The 23930-nt window shown below is 44.3% G+C and overlaps 1 protein-coding gene across 1 annotated transcript in view; it reads right to left on the bottom strand.

Annotated features, from left to right (window-relative positions):
- Positions 1–23496, bottom strand: part of TAF3 (TATA-box binding protein associated factor 3) — a 202509-nt gene extending 179013 nt beyond the window's left edge. Inside the window, exons 1-2 of the mRNA XM_082252859.1 lie at positions 23195–23496; positions 5366–5608 (exon numbers count right to left, since the gene is read on the bottom strand). Of these exons, the coding sequence (XP_082108985.1) occupies positions 5366–5608; positions 23195–23360 (409 nt within the window). The 5' untranslated portion in view covers positions 23361–23496. The remainder of the gene's footprint in view (positions 1–5365; positions 5609–23194) is intronic.
- Between the last annotated feature and the right edge of the window lie 434 nt (positions 23497–23930).

Genomic DNA, 23930 nt, shown 5'->3' with positions numbered 1-23930 from the left:
TTATCTTTATTAGCAGGTGAATGTGTACCTCCATGCGTTCACATACAGTGAATCCGGCCTTAAGTGGAAAAAAGTTGTGGACCCCTGATCTAGACAGTGGGGCTTGAACATTAAGGGCTAGACGGTGCCGGGCTTACATGGACACGGACAACGGTACTAGGAGTGCCTGTGAGCAGTCACATTCGGCTGCACAGGTACACCGTTGTCGGTGAAGCACAGGAGAATTGCTTGAAGAAGAATTCCAGGAGATACATGGTTAAACTGCCTGTTTTTGTCTAGGGGTGAGGAAAGCAGAAATATACTTCCCTAATCATATGATTCTCTAAAGCAGGCATGTCCAACCTGCGGCCCGGAACCGCAGGCAATGCGGCCCACTGCCCCCTGACAATTATTTTTTTGCTGGGGAGGAAGGAAGTGGAGTCGGGGGCACGGCCACAGCGGCTTCCAACTAACTGTAGGCAGAGGCTGCCTTGGAGGGGATAATCCACTAGTTGTGTTAAATTAGTGCTCGTGGGGGGGCGCAGCAGCGCAGGAAGGGCGCGGCGACGTTTTATTCCTTATATACCTTAACTATAGTATATATTTTATATGCGGCCCAAGAAAATTTCTCTACACTCAATGTGGCCCAGAGAAGCCAAAAGGTTGGACACCCATGCTCTAAAGAGAAGACTGGTCCCTGCTGCTCCAGCCCCCCTCCACCAGCGGTCTTGTGCATAGACTGCTCCTGACGTCATCACGCAAATCAAGCGACCCTGGACATAAACAGTCCACTGCTTGGATGTGGGGGAGCGATATTTCATGGAGGATCAAAGGACCAGGTAAGTAGAACCTTTCTGTGCGCCATTGGACAAAACGAGCAGTTAACCCATGCAGTGCGGGTACAGCCCCACTGCATATGAAAAAAAAAAAAAAAAAAAAATTTTCCCAAGGATCTGCTTTAATGTGTACAATAGACCGCTGCTTCCAATTTGACATCCAGAAACTACAATAATGTACAATATAGAAATTGTTTATGTTATGCATACTAATCAGGTATAGATTTTCATTTTTCAACGGAATTCCACTTTAACCACCTCAATACTGGGCACTTAAACCCCCTTCCTTCCCAGACCAATTTTCAGCTTTTAGCGCTGTTGCATTTTGAATGACAATTGCGTGGTCATGCAACACTGTACCTAAGCCAAATTTGTGTCATTTTTCCCACAAATAGAGCTTTGTTTTGGTGGGATTTGATCACCGCCAGGTTTTTTCTTTTTTGGTGCACAAATAAAAAAAGACCGAAAAGTTTGAAAAAAAAAAAAAAAGTTTTTTTGTTTAGGTTATAAAATTTTGTAAATAGATACGTTTTTTCCTGCACTGATGAGCACTGATGACGCCGCACTGACAGGCACTGATGAGGAGACACTGATGGAGTGGCACTGATATGCAGCACTGATGGGCACTGATATGTGGCACTGATAGATAGCACTGATATGCAGCATTGGTGGGCACGGATAGGCAGCGCTGATGGGCACTGATCGACGGCACTGATGGGCGGCACTGATCGGCAGCACTGGTGGGCAATAATGGGCGGCACTGATAGATGGCAATAACGGGCACTGGTGGGCAGCACTGATAGATGGCAATAACGGGCACTGGTGGGCAGCACTGATAGATGGCCTTGGTGGGCAGCACTAATAGGGGGGCACCACTGGTAGGCTCTCTGAGCCCTGTTTGCCATCCCTGGTGGCCATGGTTGGCATCCCTGGTGGTCATGGGTGGGCATCCCTGGTGGCTCTAGTGGCACCCCCTCCCCCCAGGGCTGCACTGGTAATCAATCATCTGATTACCAGCACAGACCCCCCCTGTGATCAGTGAGTAATCAGAAATACTCACTGATCACCCCGGCTGCAGTATCGATCCTCTGCTCTTCTCCTCACTGACAGGATCTGTCAGGAGGAGAAGAGATCGAAGCCGTTACAACGGCTGTATTGACATTACATGACGGCTGTGATTGGACACAGCCGTCATGTGATCAGGAGGGCCAATCACAGGGCCATCCTGCCGAGGCTTGTTGCTCTGTGTCCTAGGGACACAGGCACATCGAGATCGCGCCGCTGCGCATGCCCGCGGCGGCGCAATCTCTCTCCTTCTGAAGAACGTTCCGGAACGTCCGATCAGAAGGAGGAAGCTCCCACCCGGCCGTATATTTACAATGGCCCGGGTGGGAGGTGGTTAAAAACGGAGACGTTCACTTTTTTTTTACAAAAAATTAATCCACATCTTTTTTGCAGGTAAAAAAAATGTGCATTTATTATTTTTGTTGCAGCCTGTAAACCATTGCACCCGTGATCAGCAGATCGCTGATGCCATGTAGGACTCCTGCGGACCTGTCAGTGTATCTGCTCATACCTCGAACGGGCAAGCTGATACACTGACCGGAAGAATCAATGAACTGCCACAGCGCTCCCATCATCATTCATTGAAAACCAAGCCAACAGCCACTAAGACTGTAAGGACTTGTACTTTTCCATTCACAGAGCATGGTAAATGAGTGACGCGGGTAAATAATGAAAGCTAGCCATCAGAGTGGGGATCAGGAGGCGGTCCTTTCATAATGTTACATGTTATACTCTGAATATAGGTTTAACATGTTATAAATGGTGAACTTAAACCGCTTGCCGACCCCCCTATCGCAGATTTACTGCTGCAGGGCAGCAGCGCTGCATAGGATTGCGTATATATACATGGTCCTCCACTTCTAGGTGTGATTCTACACAGCGGGAGTTCATCAGCAGGTCCCACAGAACTGATGTCTGCCGGCACCCACTGATCGTTCTGTACACACAATGTAAACAAGGCAGATTGCCATTCTGCCAGTACAGAAGGCATGGATCCTGTGTTCCTGCAAAGCACTAACACTGATCCATGCCTTCCACTAGTAAAAGCACCTCCCCTACTACAATGAAACACAACGTAGGCACACAGTTAACCCTTTGATTGCCCCCGATGTTAACCCCTTCCCAGCCATTGTCATTAGAACAGCGACAATGCATATTTTTTAGCACTGATCACTGTATTAGCGTCACTGGTTCTCAAAAAAAAAAGTGTCAAAAAGGGTCAGTTAGGTGCCCGATTTGTGTGTCGCAATATCACAGTCCCTCTAAGCCGCGGATCGCCGCCATTACTAGCAAAAAGAAAAATTTCCATAAATAGATAACATAGTTCGTAGACGCTATAACATACGCGCAAACCAATCAATACATTTCCTTTTTGGGATTGTTGACAAAAATATGTAGCAGAATACAGTTTGCCTAAATTGAAGAAATTTGATTTTTACCTTTTTTTTATTGGGATGTGTTTTAGAGCAGAAAGTAAAAACTTTTTTTTTTTTTTCAAAAATTGTTGGTTTTAAGTTTGTTTATAGTACAAAAAAAAAAAAAAAAAAAAAAACGCAGCAGCGATCAAATATCGCCAAAATAAAAAAGAACATAAATTTGATATTGGTACATTGTCGCACAACTGCACAGTTGTCAGATAAAGTAACGCAGTGCTGTATCGCAAAACATGGCCTGGTCATGGGAGGGGGGGGGGGGGGGGGGGGGTATACCTCTTTGAGCTTAAGTGGTAAAGAAAAAAAAAAAAAACTTTAATAATGCACCCTTCTCTTCCCTAAAAAAAATCTCCCTACCCCAAAGGCTTCCAATCACCTGTCCACACTGCTGCCAGACCTCTTCTGTGAGCTGCTGCTGTGAAGTCTTCCAGCCAGGCGGCCATATCTTATCAAAAGACCCAGCAAGGGCGAAGTCAGCTGTTTTTGACCTAGTGGTGAAACACTGGTCAAATTATAAGGTGAGAGGCCATCCATCACTGGTGGTGGGATCGTGAGCACCTGAATCATCCATTGCGGCAGCTGCACTTATTTTGGCACTTTAGAGACTGTTTATTCCCTTGAAATCACTTTAATGGACCAGCACCTTGCACTTTTGATTTATCTTTTCAATTGATGCGATTAAGCTGATTTTGACGTTATTTTAGTGTTCATGCTGAGGAGTCATATGGACACATATGTTTTATGTTGATTGATTTGTTCATTTCTGCAACCCTTTTAAAGAAGTTGTAAACCCAAATTAGTTTTTTTTTTCACCCTGAAAGAGAAACACATAATGAGCTAGTATGCATCGCATACTAGCTCATTATGAAATACTTACCTTAGAACGAGCCCCCGTCGTGCAGTCCGCTTACCTCTATGACGGGCGACATGTCCAGTCGCCCGTCTTTCCGGGATCGCGGCATCCGGCCATCTGATTGGCCGGAGTCGCGGTGACGTCACTCCCGGTGACGTCACTCCCGGTCACGGCACGGGGCTCTGAAGGAACGGCACCAGCAGCCGTTCCTTCAGAGCGCATGCGCCAGTGACATCACTGGCTGCATGTAAGGTAAATATCTCCTAAATGGTACATGTTTAGGAGATATTTACAGTGCCTATAGGTAAGCCTTATCATAGGTTTACTTATAGGCACAACTTGCAGAGGAGGGTTTACTTCCTCTAATCATTGCACCTTTGCACAGCACAGCAACTTTTGTTATTTGCACTGCACAGTATTTTTTGCTGTTCGAATAGAACAGCAATTTTTTGTTATTAGCACTTTATTGTAGCGCGATATCACTTTATATATTTAAGTCAACTAATTCACCAATATAAAACTTTAGTGAAAACTGGCCTGAAACATTTTCATTTATTTGAGAAATCTCTTCCCAAAGTCTTCCACCATTACTCCAAGATTAAAAACGTGACAGCACCCTAATTAGCTGCAATGGTTATATGAAAACCTTATAAACCTCCTACTATACACAGTGGGAGGAAAACATTCCCCTTCTACATTGCTTATAACAGCCTTGTACAATAGATGGATGCTCGGGTTGTGTGCACCATGGGATGTGGAATTCTCATTAAAAAAAAAAAAAAAGTGTCATTTCTTGTGCTCCCCTAGAACAGAACACTGTAAAGATTTAGGCCCCTTTCACACTAGTGCGACTTGTCCCACAATTTTGGACCGCAAAATCGCATGACAAGTAGTTTTCCATTATTTTCAATGAGCCCCATTCATATCAGTGCGTTTTGAAGTCGCACCGACTTCAAAGTAGTTCCTGCACTACTTTGCCAAGATTTGATTGCGTTTTGAGCCATGGCCATTTCTTTCAAAGTCGCGGCAAAATCGTGGTAAAATTGCGTCACATAAGTGTGAAAGGGGCCAAGTCCATCTTCTGATTCCAGCGATCGATAATATGATTCAAATAAAGGAAAAACCTGACTAAAAATAAGGAGAGCAGCTGAACAGATAGAAATGAAAAGGAAGGGAGAAAGCTGAGCTATACACTGTACCTTCCTGTGATGAGACAATGAGAGGTAAGTAGTCAGGTATGTATTCCTTTCGGTCCTCAACATCTTTGCTTCCGGGAGGAGGGAACTGCAGCACATTATTTTTACTGACAGGAAAAGCGGGGATCTGATGAGGGAATGTGACTGGTTCAATGTTATGAATATAATCTTCCAGTTCATGGAGATTGACTCCCATTAGTTTGAAGGCTTGGCCTACATCATCCAAAACCGGGTCCGTCCGTCCATCTACAATACAAAAGGGATCAATGGAAAACAGTTATACAAAAGCTAACCAGGTTTGTTTAACAACAACTAATTGAGGGTGAATATATATATATATATATATATATATATATATATATATACACACACACACACACACACACAGTAAACCCCCGCTCCATCACGGTTCAGTTTTTGTGGTCCCGGTATATTGCGTTTTTTTTTGTAATGTTATTTTACTATATAAATCAATAATAATGAAATATTTTTGTGTTTTCCATAGCTCTTGCTATGTCTCTCAGTATCTTTTATGTGTTTAAATGAGTTTCTATTGTTTTAAAAGTGTGTTTAAAGACCTTAAAATGCTTTTACACGTACAGTGACAGTAAAATAAACATGCCCACAATGCATTTTAATAGGGTTTTTCTATTTCGCGGATTTTCACTTTTCACGGCTGGGTGCGGAACGTAACCCCCGCAATGGAGGGGGGTTTACTGTACACATATTTTAGAAAACTTCATTCTGACCTGCTCCTGTTCTACCGATGTAAGACTCTGAGCCCATTCACACAACATATGCCAGTGTACCCGCTTTATGCACTGTGTTAAAGTGCCAATCATTGTCAATGGCACCCCAATGCACTGTACAGTAAAGTGAAACGCACGCCCCACTGCAATTTAAAACAAGGGGTCATGCACTTTTTTGTCCATTGTGGTATGTTGCACGCCTGTTCAATGAATGGACTGCAGTAATGCAATGCATTTTAATGCAATGCAACGGATTGCTTCAGTGTGAATGAATCCTTACAAAATCCTTTCTAAAACTAAGTAGAAGGATCAGCTTTGATTAAAAAAATTTTTAAACCACACTAAAAAGGGAGATCAGATCTGGCAGTGCTTTACACATGCAAAGGGCTTAAAGTGATTGTAAAGTCTTTTTTTTTTCTAATAACAAACATGTCATACTTACCTTCTCTGTGCAGTAGGTTTTGCACAGAGCAGCCTCGATCCTCCTCTTCTCGGGTTCCTCTTCTTAGCTCCTGGACCCTCCCTCTTGTTGAGTGCTCCCACAGCAAGCAGATTGCTATGGGGCACCCAAGTCAAGCTGCAGATCTGCGTGTCCATTCAGACAAAAAGCAACCGTTCAACCCCGCCCCCTCGCTCTCCTGATTGGCTGAGTTTGATTAGCAGCAGCGGGATCCCAGACAGCTGGGGCACTCATGGATATCGCTGGATAGAGGAGACTCAGGTAAGTATTAGGAGGGGCTGTTGCACACAGAAGGCTTTTTTTATCTTAATGCATAGAAAGATAAAGAAAACCTTCTGACTTTACAACCCCTTTAAAGCGGTTGTAAACCCGAAAATTAAAAAAAAAAAAAAAAAAAAAAAAAAAAAAAAAAAAAACCTGCAAGACAAAGGCATAATGAGCTAGTATGCTTCTGTTAGACATGCATGCATCGCATACTAGCTGATTATGTATTACTTACCTTAGAACGAAGCCCCGACATGGACCCCCGGACATCGCTGCGGGCGATGCCATGATCCCTCGGCGTCTCTTCCGGGTTCGGCGGCTCTGGCGCCGTGATTGGCCGGAGCCGCGATGACGTCACTCCCGCGCATGCGTGCGGGAGTGATTTTCCGGCAAGCTCCCAGCAAGGAAAACTGAAGGTCCCCCCGGACCTTCAGAGCGCTCGCGCCGGTTTAGGAGGTATTAATTGTACCTACAGGTAAGCCTTATTATAGGCTTACCTGTAGGTAAAAGTGTCAAAAAGCGGGATACAACCGCTTTAAGCCCCGCACACACAGGCCAAATGCCAGGCGACATCAATTGGTTCAATAAAAACTGGCCAATATTCCACCCATGTGTATGGCAGCCAGGTCGGCTTCTGTTAGACATGCATACTGGAAAACCAGCAGCAGACCAGCTCCCGATCGGCACTCTCAGCCAATGGCTGCATCCCCCTGTCAGAACAGCTCAGTGGGGGGAGAACGCTGTACTAATATCAGATCTTTAGTACAGCGGCTCAGACCGGAGCTGCCAGTTTCTTTTTTTTTTCGTTCAACCTAGCAGGGTTGAACAGAAAAAAAAAAACTCAGTGTGTACCAGGCTTTAGATATTATCTCTCCAATATAAAATTCCCAGTGCAGGGTTTGATAGTTAATTGGACTTCAAGCTCAGTATATATTAACCCATTCACAAGCAACATTTTCATACGTGTGCGTGCACTTGGAGGTGAGGACTCTTTATTTTTTGACACTTTTTCACTAAAACCTTTAATCACGTAGGGGACAAAGTCTTTGTGACATGGAGCAATGTTATACATGGTGTTATTAACACTCCCTGGGTTTAGAGAAAGCAGAAAGGTAAACACTGTCCTGGCTGTTGTGGAATATATATAAAATTCCCCACTGCCACCCACATAAACCTTATATCAATGGGAGCAAAAGGAAAGCAGTGAACCAATCACAGTTTGCGGGAATGGGATTTCTAGCAATATTCTGTACACACAGTTAGACATATGCCGGTTTTCGGTAATTCGATATATCGCGGTATTGCATAGCCACGGTATTGTTATTGTGGCATTTTTAAAATACCGAGTTTCTCTGTCAAGTCTGTCTGACTTGTGAATTGATACATTTCAGTGAGCTGGATGACTCATTCACTCACTCAGCTAACACCTTTCAGCATTAAGTCTCCTAACTATAAACAAAAATGATTACATTTGTATCTTTTCCTTCCCTCTGCCAGGGAGAAAGGAAGTTTAACCTCTTAAAGACTGGATCTTTTTCTGACACTTGCTGTTTGCAAGTTAAAATCAGTTTTTTTTTTTGCTAGAAAAGTACTTAGAACCCCCAAACATTTTATATATTTTTTAGCAGAGACCCTACAGAATAAAATGGCGATTGTTGTAATATTTTATGTCACACTGTATTTGCGCAGCAGTCTTTCAAACGCAATGATTAGACTTTAATGAATAAAAAAAAAAAAAAAAAAAACGTAACAGTAAAGTTATCCCAATTTTTTTTTTTTGTTACACAGAGAATCGGGATCTTTATTCCAAGCTAAAAAATCGTGATTCTCATTTTGGCCAGAATCGTGCAGCTCTAATATATATATATATATATATATATATATATATATATATATATATATATATATATATATATATATATACACACACACACACGCATAGCAGCCCACATTACATTATTATATAGCCATCAAGCAGTGTCTGGCCTACCTGGTGATGACTGGTCCTGGTGCTCTGATCCGATGGCCTGGTCTTTAAAGGGGCAAATCCTTGCGATCCAGAAGTGGTTAAACCTGCAGGAGGACCGGTGTTTTTATCTATTAATGACTTTACTATTGCTTTAGGCCTGGTTCACATGTATGCGGGTTGGCGGCCCACATTTGCACAGGCATAGCAGCCCATTGATTTGAACGGGCTGCTATGCCCTCATTTTCCGCAGAAAAAAGGTGCATGCAGCATTTTTTTAAAATTCAGTGGCCTTGAAATCCATCCTGCTTTTGCACCATGCGACTAACCTGCAGTTCCTGCTCTGGCAAGCTTTCTGCATTTTTTGTATACGTGGGCACGGCATTTAAAAATAAACAGTTTGCGTGTGCAGCAACGGCAGGTAAGTCGCATGGTGCAAAAGAAGGATGGATTTCATGGCCACTGCATTTTTTTAAATTCTGCATGCACCTTTTTTCAGCTGAAAACGCAGGCATAGCAGCTCAAGCCCATTCACATCAATGGGCTGCTATGCCTGTGCAAATGTGGGCCCCCAACCCGCATACATGTGAACCACCAACCCGCATACATGTGAACCACCAACCCGCATACATGTGAACCAGGCCTAAAGCAATAGTAAAGTCATTAATAGATAAAAACACCGGTCCTCCTGCAGGTTTAACCAATTAATGACTTTACTATTGCTTTAGGCCTGGTTCACATGTATGCGGGTTGGCGGCCCACATTTGCACAGGCATAGCAGCCCATTGATGTGAATGGGCTTGAGCTGCTATGCCTGCGTTTTCAGCTGAAAAAAGGTGCATGCAGAATTTAAAAAAATGCAGTGGCCATGAAATCCATCCTTCTTTTGCACCATGCGACTTACCTGCCGTTGCTGCACACGCAAACTGTTTTTAAATGCCGTGCCCACGTATACAAAAAATGCAGAAAGCTTGCCAGAGCAGGAACTGCAGGTTAGTCGCATGGTGCAAAAGCAGGATGGATTTCAAGGCCACTGAATTTTAAAAAAATGCTGCATGCACCTTTTTTCTGCGGAAAATGAGGGCATAGCAGCCCATTCAAATCAATGGGCTGCTATGCCTGTGCAAATGTGAACCACCAACCCGCATACATGTGAACCACCAACCCGCATACATGTGAACCAGGCCTAAAGCAATAGTAAAGTCATTTATAAACAACACCTCCTTCAGGTTTAACCACTTCTTGACCACAAGGATTTGCCCTCTTAATGACCAGGCCATCGGATCGGAGCCGAGCGCCAGGACCAGTTATCACCAGTTAGGCCAGACACTGCTTGATGACCTATTTTAGGCCTGGTTCACAGAGTCTGTACTGACTGACTATATAATAATGTGCATAAGTGAACCAAAGCCCCTAAATTCAGCAATGAAATTGAAGTGAGGTGGAAATTTAATAATTTAAATTTAATAATAGAATACCGTGATAATACCGTATACCGTGGCAAAACCTTAATCAATTAATCGCAGCATGAAAATCTGATACCGTCACAAGCCTACACACAGTACAGATTTCCCCAAGGGGGTCATTTACAGCAAGCGACAATTTACTTTTATACCAGTTTCGGATATAAATTGGAATAAAACTTCTTGTGCAGCAATTATATTCTCTATCTTATGTTATAGAAGGCATCATTTCAGAGCTGCATGATTCTAGATAAAATGAGAATCACTATTTTTTTGCTTAGAATAAAGATCATGATTCTCACAATTCTCATCTTTTACATTATACAAAAAATGGGCTAACTTTAAAAAAATAAACAGTAAAGTATTTTTTCCCAAAAAACTGCATTTGAAAGACAAATATAGTGTGACATAAAAGATTGCAATGATTGCCATTTTACTCTCTAGGGCAGGGGTGGGGAACCTAAGGCCCGGGGGCCGTATGCGGCCCTCAAAGTCATTTGGTCCTGCCCCCCATGCAGCTGAGTCTCTCAGCTGATCTATCAGAATGGAGCCGATGCTTCCTGTATAGTTCCGGCTCTGTTCTGACAGTCTGAGTGAGGCATAGCGGAGTGACATCAAATGAACTCCGCCTGTGACCCATACAGGAAACATTGCCTCTTCCTCCAGTGCGGCACCGCTGCTGGCCAGCATTTACCACCAGCAACACACACCGCAGTACCAGCAGTACTCACAGCAGTACCAGCCAGAGTCAGCAGTACCCACAACAGTACCAGCCAGCAGTACCCACAGCAGTACCTACAGCACAGTACTAGCCTGAGCCAGCAGTACCCACAGCAATACCAGCCAGCAGTACCAGCCTGAGCCAGCAGTACCAGCCTGCAGTACTAGCCAGTAATACCAGCCTGAGCCAGCAGTACCCACAGCACAGCACAAGCCTAAGCCAGCAGTACCAGCCAGCAGTATCTACAGCACAGTACCAGCCTGTGTCAGCAGTACCCACAGCAGTACCAGCCGGAGCCAGCAGTACCCACAGCACAGTACAAGCCAGCCGTACCAGCCTGAGCCAGCTGTACCCACCAGCAGTACCAGCCAGCTGTACCCACCAGCAGTTCTTTTCAAAACTTACCACCACAAAGAGTCGAGTGTGCTCCAGACTGACCGACGCAAACATGGAAAACCAGTTGCGAGTAGCATCATCATCAATACCAGCTAACATCACACACCTCACCAAAGAGAAGCAGTTGCAGCCATCACATTAGGGGTGAGTTAATTAAATGTTTGACCAAATATAAAAGGCACTTTTTTAAAAGTTGATAATTTTATACGGCCCCCGAATGATTTTATAAATGCCCAAATGACCCTTAGCAGAAAAAAGGTTCCTCATCCCTGCTCTAGGGTCTCTGCTAAGAAAAAAAAAAAAAAAAAAAAATATATATATATATATATATATATATATATACACACACACACATACACATGCATACATACATACATACACACATAGAATATATATATATATATTCTAAGAATTTTCTAGCAAAAAGAGGTTAAACTGCATTCACTGACGGAAGTAAATTCCTTTGATCTAAGGCCCCTTTTAAACTTATGCGACCTAAAAGTCACGCAATTTTACCACTATTTTACCTGGACTTAAAGCAATGCCTATGTCTAGGGACCTCAAAACTCATTAAAAATCGGCCCAAAGTAGTGCAGGGACTACTTTGAAACCACTGCAACTTGAAGTCACACAGATATGAACGGTACTCATTGGAAATTATGAAGTACAACTTGTCATGTGAATCAAGATCGCAATTTTATTTATTTATTTTTTTTAACGGTTAATCGTGCAGCTCTACATGATTTAGATCATTAACATCAGTCATACATATTCTCTTTCCTTTTTTTAGTCTGTTCCCTCACAATGATATTATAATACAACCCAATCTAGAGCATCCAGGTAACCAGTTAGAAGAGCTGCATGACTGAATAAAGATCACAATTCTCGGCATAAAATCATCTTTCACATTATACAAAAAAATTGAGCAAACTTTACTGTTTAGTTTTTTTTTTTTAATTCATTAGTGTTTTTTCCCCAAAAAAACTGCATCTGAAAGACCGCTGCGCAAATACAGTGCGACATACAAGATTGCAATGATCGCCATTTTATTCTCTAGGGTCTCTGCTAAATAAATAAATATATATATATTTGTGTGTTCTAAATAATTTATTAGTGATTTTAAAAATCACAAGGGTCAGAAAAAGGCTTTGGGTCCTTTCACACGAGCGATCAGATCCGCCTGTCAGTTTTTTAGGCGGATCTGATCAGATCCTCCATGCATCCCTATGGGGCAGCGGATGTCAGCGGTGACATGTCTGCTGACACCCGCTGCCATCCGATCCTGTCCGTGAAATCCGGACGGATGGAAACCCTATTTTCCATCCGTCCAGGGGATCGGATCAGATGAGAGCGGACATGCAGTCCGCTCTCATCCGATTCCCCATAGAGATGCATGGTGCTCTGAAGCCTCCCTTCTCTGCTATGTGTGCTGTCACCTGCCTGCTCAGCGGGGATCAGTGTATCGATCCCCTGCTGAGCAGCACGGATCCGCCTACGGAGGCGGACCGTGTGAAAGGAGTTCACACATATGTGATGCGGGAACCCTGCAAATCCACTGCAGGTTTCCACATTACACTAGACTCGCAGGCAGTTCCCACTGCCATATGCGAATCGCTGAGGGTGTCAATACAAAATTAATGACACCCCCAGATCAGTTTGTATATCGCAGAGCGAACTGCCAATTCGAACATGAATCAGATCGCATAGGTGTCAACACCCATGCGATCCGATTCTGGTGCAGACCAAAAAAGGGTCCTGTGCGACTTTGGTCCGAATTCGATGCAATTTCAGCCATACAATCTGTATGGCTAAATTCGCAACGCACAGACATCACATGTGATTTGCAGAGCAGTGCGCTGACCCATGTGATGTCTGACATCGCATATGTGTGAACCGGCACTTAGGCCCTGTTCACTCCTGAGCGTTTTTCAGCTCATAAAACACTTAATTCTGAAGACTCAAACCGCCCAACAAGCAAAATCCCATTCATTTCAATGGCCCCTGTTCACGTGAGCATTTTGGTGCCTTAAGCACAACTCCTGAAGCTCAAAAAAGTAAATAAGCTTCTTTTTTGGCAGATTACAAGCGTTTTTGTTAGATGGCAATGCCTGTCTCCAAACACCTGCAAAAAATGAAAAAACGCCTAAAAAACACCTAAAAAACACGATACGCTCAGGTGTGAATGGAGCCTGAAGGCTATTACACACCAAGAAAATCAGGCGAACATTTTCATCCAAATAGTTTTCATATAGTGTCTACACAACTTTTGACAGCCGATTCTGAATTTTTGGACGAAAATTCTCAAAAGGAACAAACGCCAACATTTTTCTCTTATGAAAAATTAACGATGATTTTTTTAATGTGTACTGAAAATTCAGAAAAGAAAGACTGCGCGCGATTGGAAACAAAAACAAAAAAAGCCTTTGTCGTATGAGAATTTTTGTACGAATTTTCATTCATCGGTTCCGATTTGCTGTGAAATTAGGAAAATCGGACGATTGTTCGCCTGATTTTTTTATAGTGTGTACCCCACTTTAGGGCCGGTTCATATTAGTGCGATCACAGAGATCGCATATGATTCGGAGCGCACTGCTCCTAAACTACATGCGATCTCTGTGCGGTGCAAATTTCAGCCATACAGTTTGTATGGCTGAACTCGCACCGCATCCGCACTAAACACGCACAGGACCCTTTTTTTAATCCACAGCAGAATCGGATCGCATGGTGGTTCACACTAGTGCGATCCGATTCTGTGCGAACTTTCAGATTGCACTGTGATATGCGGTCTGATCTGGGGGGTGTCGTTAACTTTTAATTGACACCGCCTGCATATCGCATATGGCAGTGTGAACTGCCAGGGGTGCAGATGCGATGCGGGAACATATTCGCAGCGTTGCCGCATCGCAGAAGTGTGAACCGGGACTCAGGTAGTTAAACTGACTTCATTTACAGAGGGAAATTCAACCCTTTGATCTAAAAGAACGAAATGATACATTGTAAAATATGTTTATAGTTATCCCCCAGTGCTTAGCAATGTTGATAAACATTTGCTGGAGTCTTTTTCTTGTGAGTGAGCAGAGAACAGCTCTGCACTGTATGAATCATGGATATTCCAAATTAGGATTGTGAGGGGGGGGGGGGGGGGGGGGGAAATCAAGATCACAATTTTTTTTAACGATTAATCGTGCAGCTCTACAAGTTGGCTTTCATATTTAAATCAGGATGCTGCAGCAACATGTCCAGCTTTACTTCAGATCTTTTTTTAGTCAGATCAAACATATTTCCTAACTTCTGACATTATCAAGCACAGATTTCAGGTTAGATCCATTACGGCAAGTCACTGTGTTACTTTATCTTTCCATTAACCACTTAACGACCGCCTACCGCAGATTTACTGCGGCAGGCAGCTGTTCCTGGGCAAAGCGACGTAGGTCTACGTCGCTCGCTCACAGGAGCCTAGGAGGCAAGCGCGCGCCATCGGCCACCCGCTCGTCAGTGGGGAAGCTGATGAGTGTGTCAAGCGGCTCCGATTGCTGCCTGACACCCACGATCGTTCCCCGCTGAGAGAGGACAGTCAGCTGTTGTAAACACAGCCGACCGTTCTTATCCCTGCAATGATCACAGAGCTCATGTGATCCTTCTATATAGGATCACATGTCTCTATGGTCATTTCAGAAGTCACACTCCCCCCCCCCCACCTCACAGTTAGAATCACTCCCCTAGGCTCATATTTAACCGCTTGATCACCCACAGGGTTAACCTCTTCCATGCCAGTGTCATTATTACAGCAACAGTGCATATTTTTAGCACTGATTACTGTAGTAATGTCACTGGTCCCCCCAAAAGTGTAAAAAATGTCAGTCAGGGGTCCGATCTGTCTGCCGCAATGTCGCAGTCCCGCAAATAATCGTAAATTGCCGCCATTACTAGTAAAAAAAAAAAAAGAAGACATAAATCTTTCCCATAGGTAGTAGACGCAATAACTTGTGCAAACCAATCAAAATACACTTATTGCGATTTTTTTTTTTTACCAAAAAAATGTAGCAGAAAACAAATTGGCCTAAAATGTAAATTTTTTTTTTTTGAGAAGGTCATATAGCAGAAAGTGAAAAATATTGTTTTTTTTTTCAAAATTGTTGCTCTTTTTTTGTTTATAGCGCAAACAAAAAAAAAAAAAAAATTGCACAGGTGATCAAATACCACCAAAAGAAAGCTCTATTTGTGAAAAAAAAAAAAAGGATGTAAATTTTGTTGGGGTATAGGGTCGCACGACTGCACAATTTTCCGTTAAAATAAAACGCAGTGCTAAATCGCAAAATAGGGCCTGGTCATTAAGGGGGCAAATCCTTTCGGTCTTAGAGTGGTTAAATTGGACCCAATTCTGAGGGTAGTGGGAGACCTAATCTGTTAAGGAAGATTTCTGTTAGGCTCCATTCACACCTGAGTAACGTTTTCAGGTGTTTTTTTGGGCATTTTTCAGGCATTCTTTCAAGCGTTTTTTTGCAGGTGTTTGGAGGCAGGCATTGACATCTAACAAAAACGCTTGTAATCTGCCATAAAAGAAGATCATGCACTTTTTTGAGCTTCAGGCGACAAAATGCTCATATGTAAACAGGGGCCATTGAAGTGAATGAGATTTTGCTTGTTGGGCGTTTTGAGACTTCAAAGATGAGCGTTTTACAAGCTGAAAGACGCTCAGGTGTGAACAGGGCCTCGGGGCTCGTTCACATGTGTTTAATATGAAGAATACACTAAACACACCTATAGCGTTTATGTGTTTATGCCGTGTTTTCGTTGTGTTTGTAAAACATCAAAAAAGTTTCAAGAATGCTTAATAAATGCTGATGAAGGCATTGCTTTTCTTGGGAAGTGTTTAAAGCAGAGCTCCGGGCCTTTTTTTTTTTTTTTTTTTTTTATGACCCCCGTGACAGATGCAGCTTATGCAATCTAAATCGATATAAGCTGCATATAACATTTTATTTTTTAATTTGTGTTCACTGTACCCTCTGGATCCAGTGATCTTCCATCCTTTGTGTGGGCATCTGAAGCCTACTCTTGAGTTTCCTTCAGAAAAAGGTGCAGATGCCTACCCAGCACGCACCTGCCAATGTCGCGCCTGCGTAGGGTGAACAAACCGCAGTGCACTGTGTATTGCAGGTTGCCCATTGACTCCTGGAACTGATGACACATATCCTATGAGCCAATGGGTGGCTGGATAAGACGTACCTTGCGGCGGCAAGGTACAGCGGAAGTGGAGCTTTTTAGTGACCCGAAAGGGTAAAATGCTTTAAAAAAAAAAAAGCACAGGTTCCGAACATTTATGGCACTGTAATCAGCAACAATGGGGGGGGGGGCACATTTCAAATGCAGGGTGGAACTCTGCTTTAATGTGGTTATGAAGGCTCATTGACAAGCAGAGAAGCGGCTCAGGAGCAAGCAGAATTGGGTGCCCCCATTGCAAGCTGCTTGCTGTGGGGGCACTCGGCAGGAGGGAGGGGGTCAGGAGCGCCAGCGAAGGACCCGAGAAGAGGAGGATCTGGGCTGCTCTGTGCAAAACCAACTATGCAGAGAATTCAAGTATAACATGTTTGTTATTTAAAAAAAAAAAAAAAAATTAATGGGAAGTGATGTAGCGGAAATGATCTGCTTTGAGGCACGGTTAGGTTGTAGTGTGATAGCAGACAATTTTGTGAATTCTCTGCAGGATAGATTCATATACTTTCATCTCTTTGACGCTTGGCTTGGACCAGCTCACTGTTGCTGAGAGAAAAAGTTTTCCGCTGGAAATACTCAGTGCCTCTGCTGGCTGGTTGGTTTCCCTATACAAAGTAGCAAATGGTGTCCCCACATGGCTGTTGTGTACAACCAGGAAGGGACTGGAACTGCTCTGTCCTAGTTCTCTATTATTTCCCAGTGCATTCTGGGATACAGGAACCTGCACTGTCTCTCCCCCAATGCCCAGTTAACACTTCATAAATGCTATAGGTGCGGTTATAGAGCAATACCAATGAAGTCAATGGAGAAGGTGGAAAAGCATCAATACCTGATAAAAGCAACATGCTGCTTAAAGTGGAGTTCCACCCTAAAATTATACTTACCTCCATCTTCTCGCTCCGGGTCACCTGAAAAACAAATGGATAATCGCAATTTTTTTTTTTTACTTACCTTGTATAGAAGAAAATATACTTACGTTACTTCCTTCTTCCTCCCCTCGGCGGCCGCGAATGATTAATGGGAGCTGAACGTCATTGCTCCCAGGAATCAATGCGCCTGCACCGGCCCCGACGTCAGTTCCGGTGCAGGCGCCGTCATACCTTTCAAAACAGCTTCTGGGCATGCCCAGAAGCTGTGCAGGGATGACGCTGCGGCACCGGAAGTGACGTCGGGGCCGGTGCAGTGCATCGTTGGACCGAAGAAGACCGCGCTGGCTTCAAGCTGCCCACACCTGAGATGGCAGCGCTGGAGAATACATTTTCAAGGTAAATATTTCTTCTAAAAGGTAAGTGCAACCCGGGACAGATCAGAGGCTAGCCATTGTGGAATGCACTAGACCTGACTGTCCCGGGGGTATTTTTATTAAAAAAAACTTTCCCAGGGTGGAACTCCGATTTAATTTACAAACTGACACAACACTCCCACTTCTGTCTTGTGCCATTGTAATATTCATCACAGGCATTGGAGGGCAGTTATAAGGCTTTAAAAATACTGAATAAATGCCATATAAACGCAGGGTATTGACATACACATGAATGAGCCCTTATTGATTGACTAACGTTTGTAAAAAACTAACATCACGTATCACCAACAAAACCTTCGCCATGTGTCATTCTCACCTGAAACCCTGCCTACAGTCAAGTTGAAAAAAAGACAAGTCCATCCAGCTCAACCAATAAAAAATAAAAACAACCACACAATCCCATATACACAATCCTATACCCGCAGTTGATCCAGAGGAAGGCGAAAAAACCCAGCAAAGCATGATCCAATTTGCTACAGCAGGGGAAAACATTCCTTCCTGATCCCCGAGAGGCAATCGGATATTCCCTGGATCAACTTTACCTAAAAAAAATATTAGTACCCATTTATATTATGTACACCTAGGAAAGAATCCAGGCCTTTTTAAAAACCAATCTAGTGAGCTAGCCAGAACCACCTCTGAAGGGAGTCTATTCCACATTTTCACAGCTCTTACTGTGAAGAAATCTTTCTGTATTTGGAGACGAAATCTGTTTTCCTCTAGACGTAAAGAGTGCCCCCTTGTCCTCTGTGTTGACCCAAAAGTGAATAACTCAACACCGAGTTCACTATATGGACCCCTTATGTATTTATACATGTTGATCATATCCCCCTTAATCTCCTCTCTGAAGAGAAAATAAATTCAGTTCCTCTAATCTTTTCTCATAGCTGAGCTCCTCCATGCCTCTTATTAGTTTGGTTGCCCTTCTCTGTACTTTCTCCAGTTCCCCGATATCCTTTTTAAGAACTGGTGCCCAAAACTGAACTGCATATTCCAGATGAAGTCTTACTAATGATTTGTACAGGGGCAGAATTGTATCTCTCTCTCTGGAGTCCATGCCTCTGATAATACAAGAAAGGACTTTGCTTGCTTTTACAATTAGAGGATTCTGGATAAATGAAGCTGAGACATACTGTAAACTTCCCAACATATTTATATGTCAGGTGTACTATTCCCCACCACCAACTAAAACAGTGTACCTTTTACAACGTCTCTTCTCTGCTAAAGCAATTAAACAGCGGCAGATTTCATTATTTCGTTTTTACAGACTGAATTGAATTTATTTAAAAAAAAAAAAAAAAGGGTACTGTAACCTGTATGACCCCTTTTACACACTGGGTCTGAAAAGGTCTGTTTTTCAGGCGGCCCTGATTGGACCATCCATTCCCCCTAATGAACCGGGGGGTGTAAACAGACTACCTCTGGTCGAAAAAAAAGAAGAAGATCTGTCCCCTTACATCTATGCAGATCAGAGTGCAGTCGGGTGTAAAACGGACAGCAGAGTCTGTTTACTCCCAGCTGCCCATAGAGCAGAGCAGGCTCTGTCCGTGTCCTCAGAAACCGAGCAGATATGGACCCATCATCTGCCCACTCTGCTCTGATCAGCAGACCGACCCCCTGCTTATCAAACTGGAGTCCGCCCCGTGTGAAAGGGCCCAATTGTAACCTGTAACTGTTATAATGTAATCACTAATACACGATCAGACATGGTATACCTGCAGTCTTGGTAATTACATACAACACCATTTGTCAGGCACCTGGTAAACAAACCCTCCACTCCTTGCACTGGCCACATTGCAATTGAAAGCAGAATTAAACCCTCCTATCCTTTACAGCCAAAGATGATGCCATCTATCATGCATCCACCTATCCTCCATTCACGGATCCTGTGTCATTCATAGAAACTGTAGGACAGATGAAGATTAGAAGAATCAGTACAAGGGACACATCCTACTAACTAATGTATGTCCCTTGTGCTGATTTTTCTGTTTAGATAAACTTAGGCTATAACCTGGTGATGTCAGCATCACAGAGGTGGGCCTTCTTCTGAGGCAGTGCATATATACACAGCTGTGTATGTGCTGGAAGTGCACTGCATAGCACGCTCCGAGCACAGAGCCTAAAGGGCCATACACACTATAAGATTTTCTGAAGACTTTTTCCTTCAGATTTACCTTTTCTATGTTGTGCAAGGACCTGCCAGATTGCATACAAATTGAAAGTGTTTAGGTTTGACCTCATATTATATGGTTTTGGTAAATCTAAAGGAAAAAGTCTTCAGAAAATCTTATAGTGTGTATGGCCCATTAAGCTGGCCATACATGTTCAATTTTTGTTGTACAATTTTCTGATAGATTTACCACAAACCACATAATGTGAGGTCAAAGCTAAACAACACATTCACTTGTATCTAATTAGGCAGGCCTTTGTACTACATACTTGAAGGTAAATTTCAAGAAAATTGTATCATGTATGGCCAGCCTTAGCTGTCACTGCAAACTTCTGGTGTCCTACTAACCATCAGGAGCAATAGTAGGCTCCTGACTATCAAAGTGATCACACAGTCTTGCCCCCTGTACTTAGTTCTGTTGTGTGGCCCTTTAGACATGTCAAGGGCCATTCCAGGCCTTCTTCACTGACCAGCACTAACCTAGAGCATCTCTGTTGTATATTTTAAAGAAGTTTGGGATATAAAGAAAAAACACATATCCATCTCTATGCTGCAGCACTGGTGTGATGCTATAGCTGTTCCACATCATTGCAGCTCTGCGAGACATATTTGCACGGGCACCGCTGGCCATTCATTTGAATTGGCTGCCCTGCCTGTGTTTCATGCAGGAAAAATGTTCCTGCACCTTTTTTAAAAATGCAGCCGCAGGGAAATCACATGGCGCTACTGCACTACATGATTTCCTGTGCCCAAAAAAGCACAGCGGTTTCAGATGCATAGGGGTGACATTAAGAATGAACAGCAGCCCCAGACATCAGCAAAGGAGCAGAGGTTTAGCAACAGGTGGTTGTGGGTGCAGAAACGTGCAGTTTTACACGCTGTCCTGCAACAACCCACACAAGCGTTAACCTAGCCAAAGACCAAGAGCTGAGTGATCAGATGACTGTCACTGTCAATAACCATTCTCAGTTCTGCTCCTCCAGTGGTCACAGAAGAGCCAGGCTGAAGAGGCTGGGGGTGCAGCTCGCTAAGATCTGGAGCCAACGGTCAAATCAGGTGGCTGGGTGGATCCTGACAATATGATCGGGATCCTTCCACAGCCTGGAGCGGCTATGTGATGTCAGCTGATTGCGGGAAACAGCTCATTATCTTCTGATTCTGGATTACAGGAGAACAAAAGTAAGTGCACTCATGTGACCCACTAGAAAAGTATAGCCAAAAAAAAAAAAAAGCTTGTCGTGCTTCTCCTTAAGCCAGGGCTCTACAAACCCCAGGTGTCAGGTCAACTAGAAATTGCATCCTGGCACCTGAGCTTTTGTCAGTGACAGGTGCCACGGACGGGTCTTGGCCAGGAAGGTGATGTGGGCCTCGTAGACCCTCTGGACACAACAGAGCATTGCTCCCTATCATCATAGCGAGAAAGCAATTAGCGGCTGGCAGCAGAGAGTGCGGCACAGTGGTCACCGACATGGCAGAGGGTCCTGTGCTGAGCAGACTGCATAGCTGACAATTATCTATTATCAGATATTATAGGGCCAGTCCATATACCAGAAGCCATCACCATGTCCTTGACTAGATGCATGTCTGATCTGGGGCCAATGACAAGACACAGGCAGGGGCACATGAAGTCAGAGCTTAAAAGCCATCATAGCAGTGGGATTATACTGAATGACACCAACCCCGAGGAGCGAATATGACTGATGAACATTCCCTGGGGGGAGAGCCCAGTTATACTCACAGCGTATAAACAATAATAAAAGGTTGTGGGTAGCCAGATTCTTCAGGCTTGCACCCACTACCAGTTTTTTTTTTAGTCAGTCAAGTGGACTGAATAATATAAAAAAAAAAACTGAGGAGCTTGCTGTACTAACTATATAATGTTAGTTATATAGTTAGTACAGCGACCCCCCCCCCCCCATGATGTGTGTCCCAAGGAAGGGATTTGATTGGGAGAACACACAGTATCTAATAGGACTGACTTCTCAGAGGTATCAGATGTATGTCCTGAGGAAGGGATCTGATTGGGAGGACACACAGTATCTAATACAGTGGTTTTCAACTCCGGTCCTCGGGACGCACCAACAGGCCAGGTATGCAAGATATCTAAATTACATCACAGGTGATCTCATTTGCTGCTCAGTGATTGCAGTATTCTAGCCCGCATCTCCCCAAGGTAATACTTAAAATCTGGCCTGTTAGTGGGTTCCAAGGACCGGTGTTGAGAAGCACTGATCTAATAGGACAGACTTCTCAAAGGTATTAGATGTGTGTCCTGAGGAGGGGATCTGATTGGGAGGACACACATCTTATAGGACAGACTTCTCAGATATATCAGATGTGTGTCCTGAGGAGGACACTGATGGATGGAGAGGACACCCTGTCTGATCACAGGGCTCCCAATACACTACTGATGAGCAGAATCTGCTGCAATAGGACAGACTAATCAGATGTGTGTCCTGGTGAGGGGATCTAATTGATTGGGAGGACACACACAGCCTCCAATAGGACAGACTTCTCAGAGATATCAGATGTGTGTCCTGGGGAGATGATCTGATGGATTGGGATGACACACACAGCCTCCAATAGGACAGAGATATCAGATGTGTGTCCTGGTGAGGGGATCTGATGGGAGGACACACAGTATCTTATAGGACAGACTTCTCTGAGATATTAGATGTGTGTCCTGGGGAGGAGATGATCTCATGGATTGGGATGACACAGACAGCCTACAATAGGACAGACTTCTCAGAGATATCAGATGTGTGTCCTGGGGAGGGGATCTGATTGGGAGGACACACAGTATCTTATATAGGACAGACTTCTCAGAGATATCAGATGTGTGTCCTGGTGAGGGGATCTGATGGATGGAGATGACACCCAGCAGCCCCAGGCTCCGTCCTCCCTCCTCACACACACACACGTGCATTTGTTGACATCCGCCGACCGGCACACAGCCCTCTCCCCCGGTAGGCCCCGGGTTTCTCCTCCCCCCGGACACTCCGGGATCAGACTCCGGTTATGTGATCACAGCTGTCACACAGATCTGCATGGAGGGTGTCCAGCTGCCCCATGACCTCTCCCCTTCCTCCCCCTACAGCCCCGGTTCCCGGTACAGTGGATACTCACACAGCTCGGAGTAGCGGTGGGCCCCCCGGCACAGCTGCTGCAGGTACCGGTGCAGTACATCGGTGAGCAGGTCGCAGGCGGTCACCTGCACGGAATCCCAGCCCAGAGCCTGGCAGATTTGCGCCACCGACACCCGCAGCAGCGAGCGCGAGTAGCTCTCACACATCCCGATTTATCCCGCTCCCATCACACGTCCAGGCGCCTCGGGATCTCCGCTTCTCCCTCGATTAGCCGCACGGCCCCTTCCGCGCTCTCACTCCTGCCGCCATCTTGGCCTTCCCTCCCCTCGTCGCTGAGCTGAAGCTGCAGGACGCACCAATCCATCGCGGAGCTGCTCGATCATTCTACTTCCGGTTGTGATTTCCAGCTCGGCAATCAGCCATTTTCCAGTGGAAGGCGGGGTTATAGAGAGGCGGGTGATGAGGAGTACGCTGCGTCCTACCCATTACTTCATTCTACAGAGAGAGTGGCGGAGGAGATGGAGAGTTGTTGGTTCCACGTATTATTACCGAGACTCATACAGACTCTGCTGCCAGTCAGGGGTTCATGGGGGGCGAAAAGAGCGGCTTAACCCGCTCCCTGCCAGAGACTTGTCTTCATTTCCACAGAAATGCTAAAGTCACCAAAAACATCCTCGGAACTGCAGCAGATGTGCAGACTAACCAATCAGCTTCTAGGTTTCATTTTCAAAGCTTAACTACTTGTGTCCCAGCCTGTACTCCCTCTTCCTCACCAA

This window comes from Pelophylax lessonae, assembly GCF_965119305.1.
Source record: "Pelophylax lessonae genome assembly, chromosome: 4".
Classification (NCBI taxonomy): domain Eukaryota; kingdom Metazoa; phylum Chordata; class Amphibia; order Anura; family Ranidae; genus Pelophylax; species Pelophylax lessonae.
This window is presented reverse-complemented; position numbering and strand designations above follow the sequence as displayed.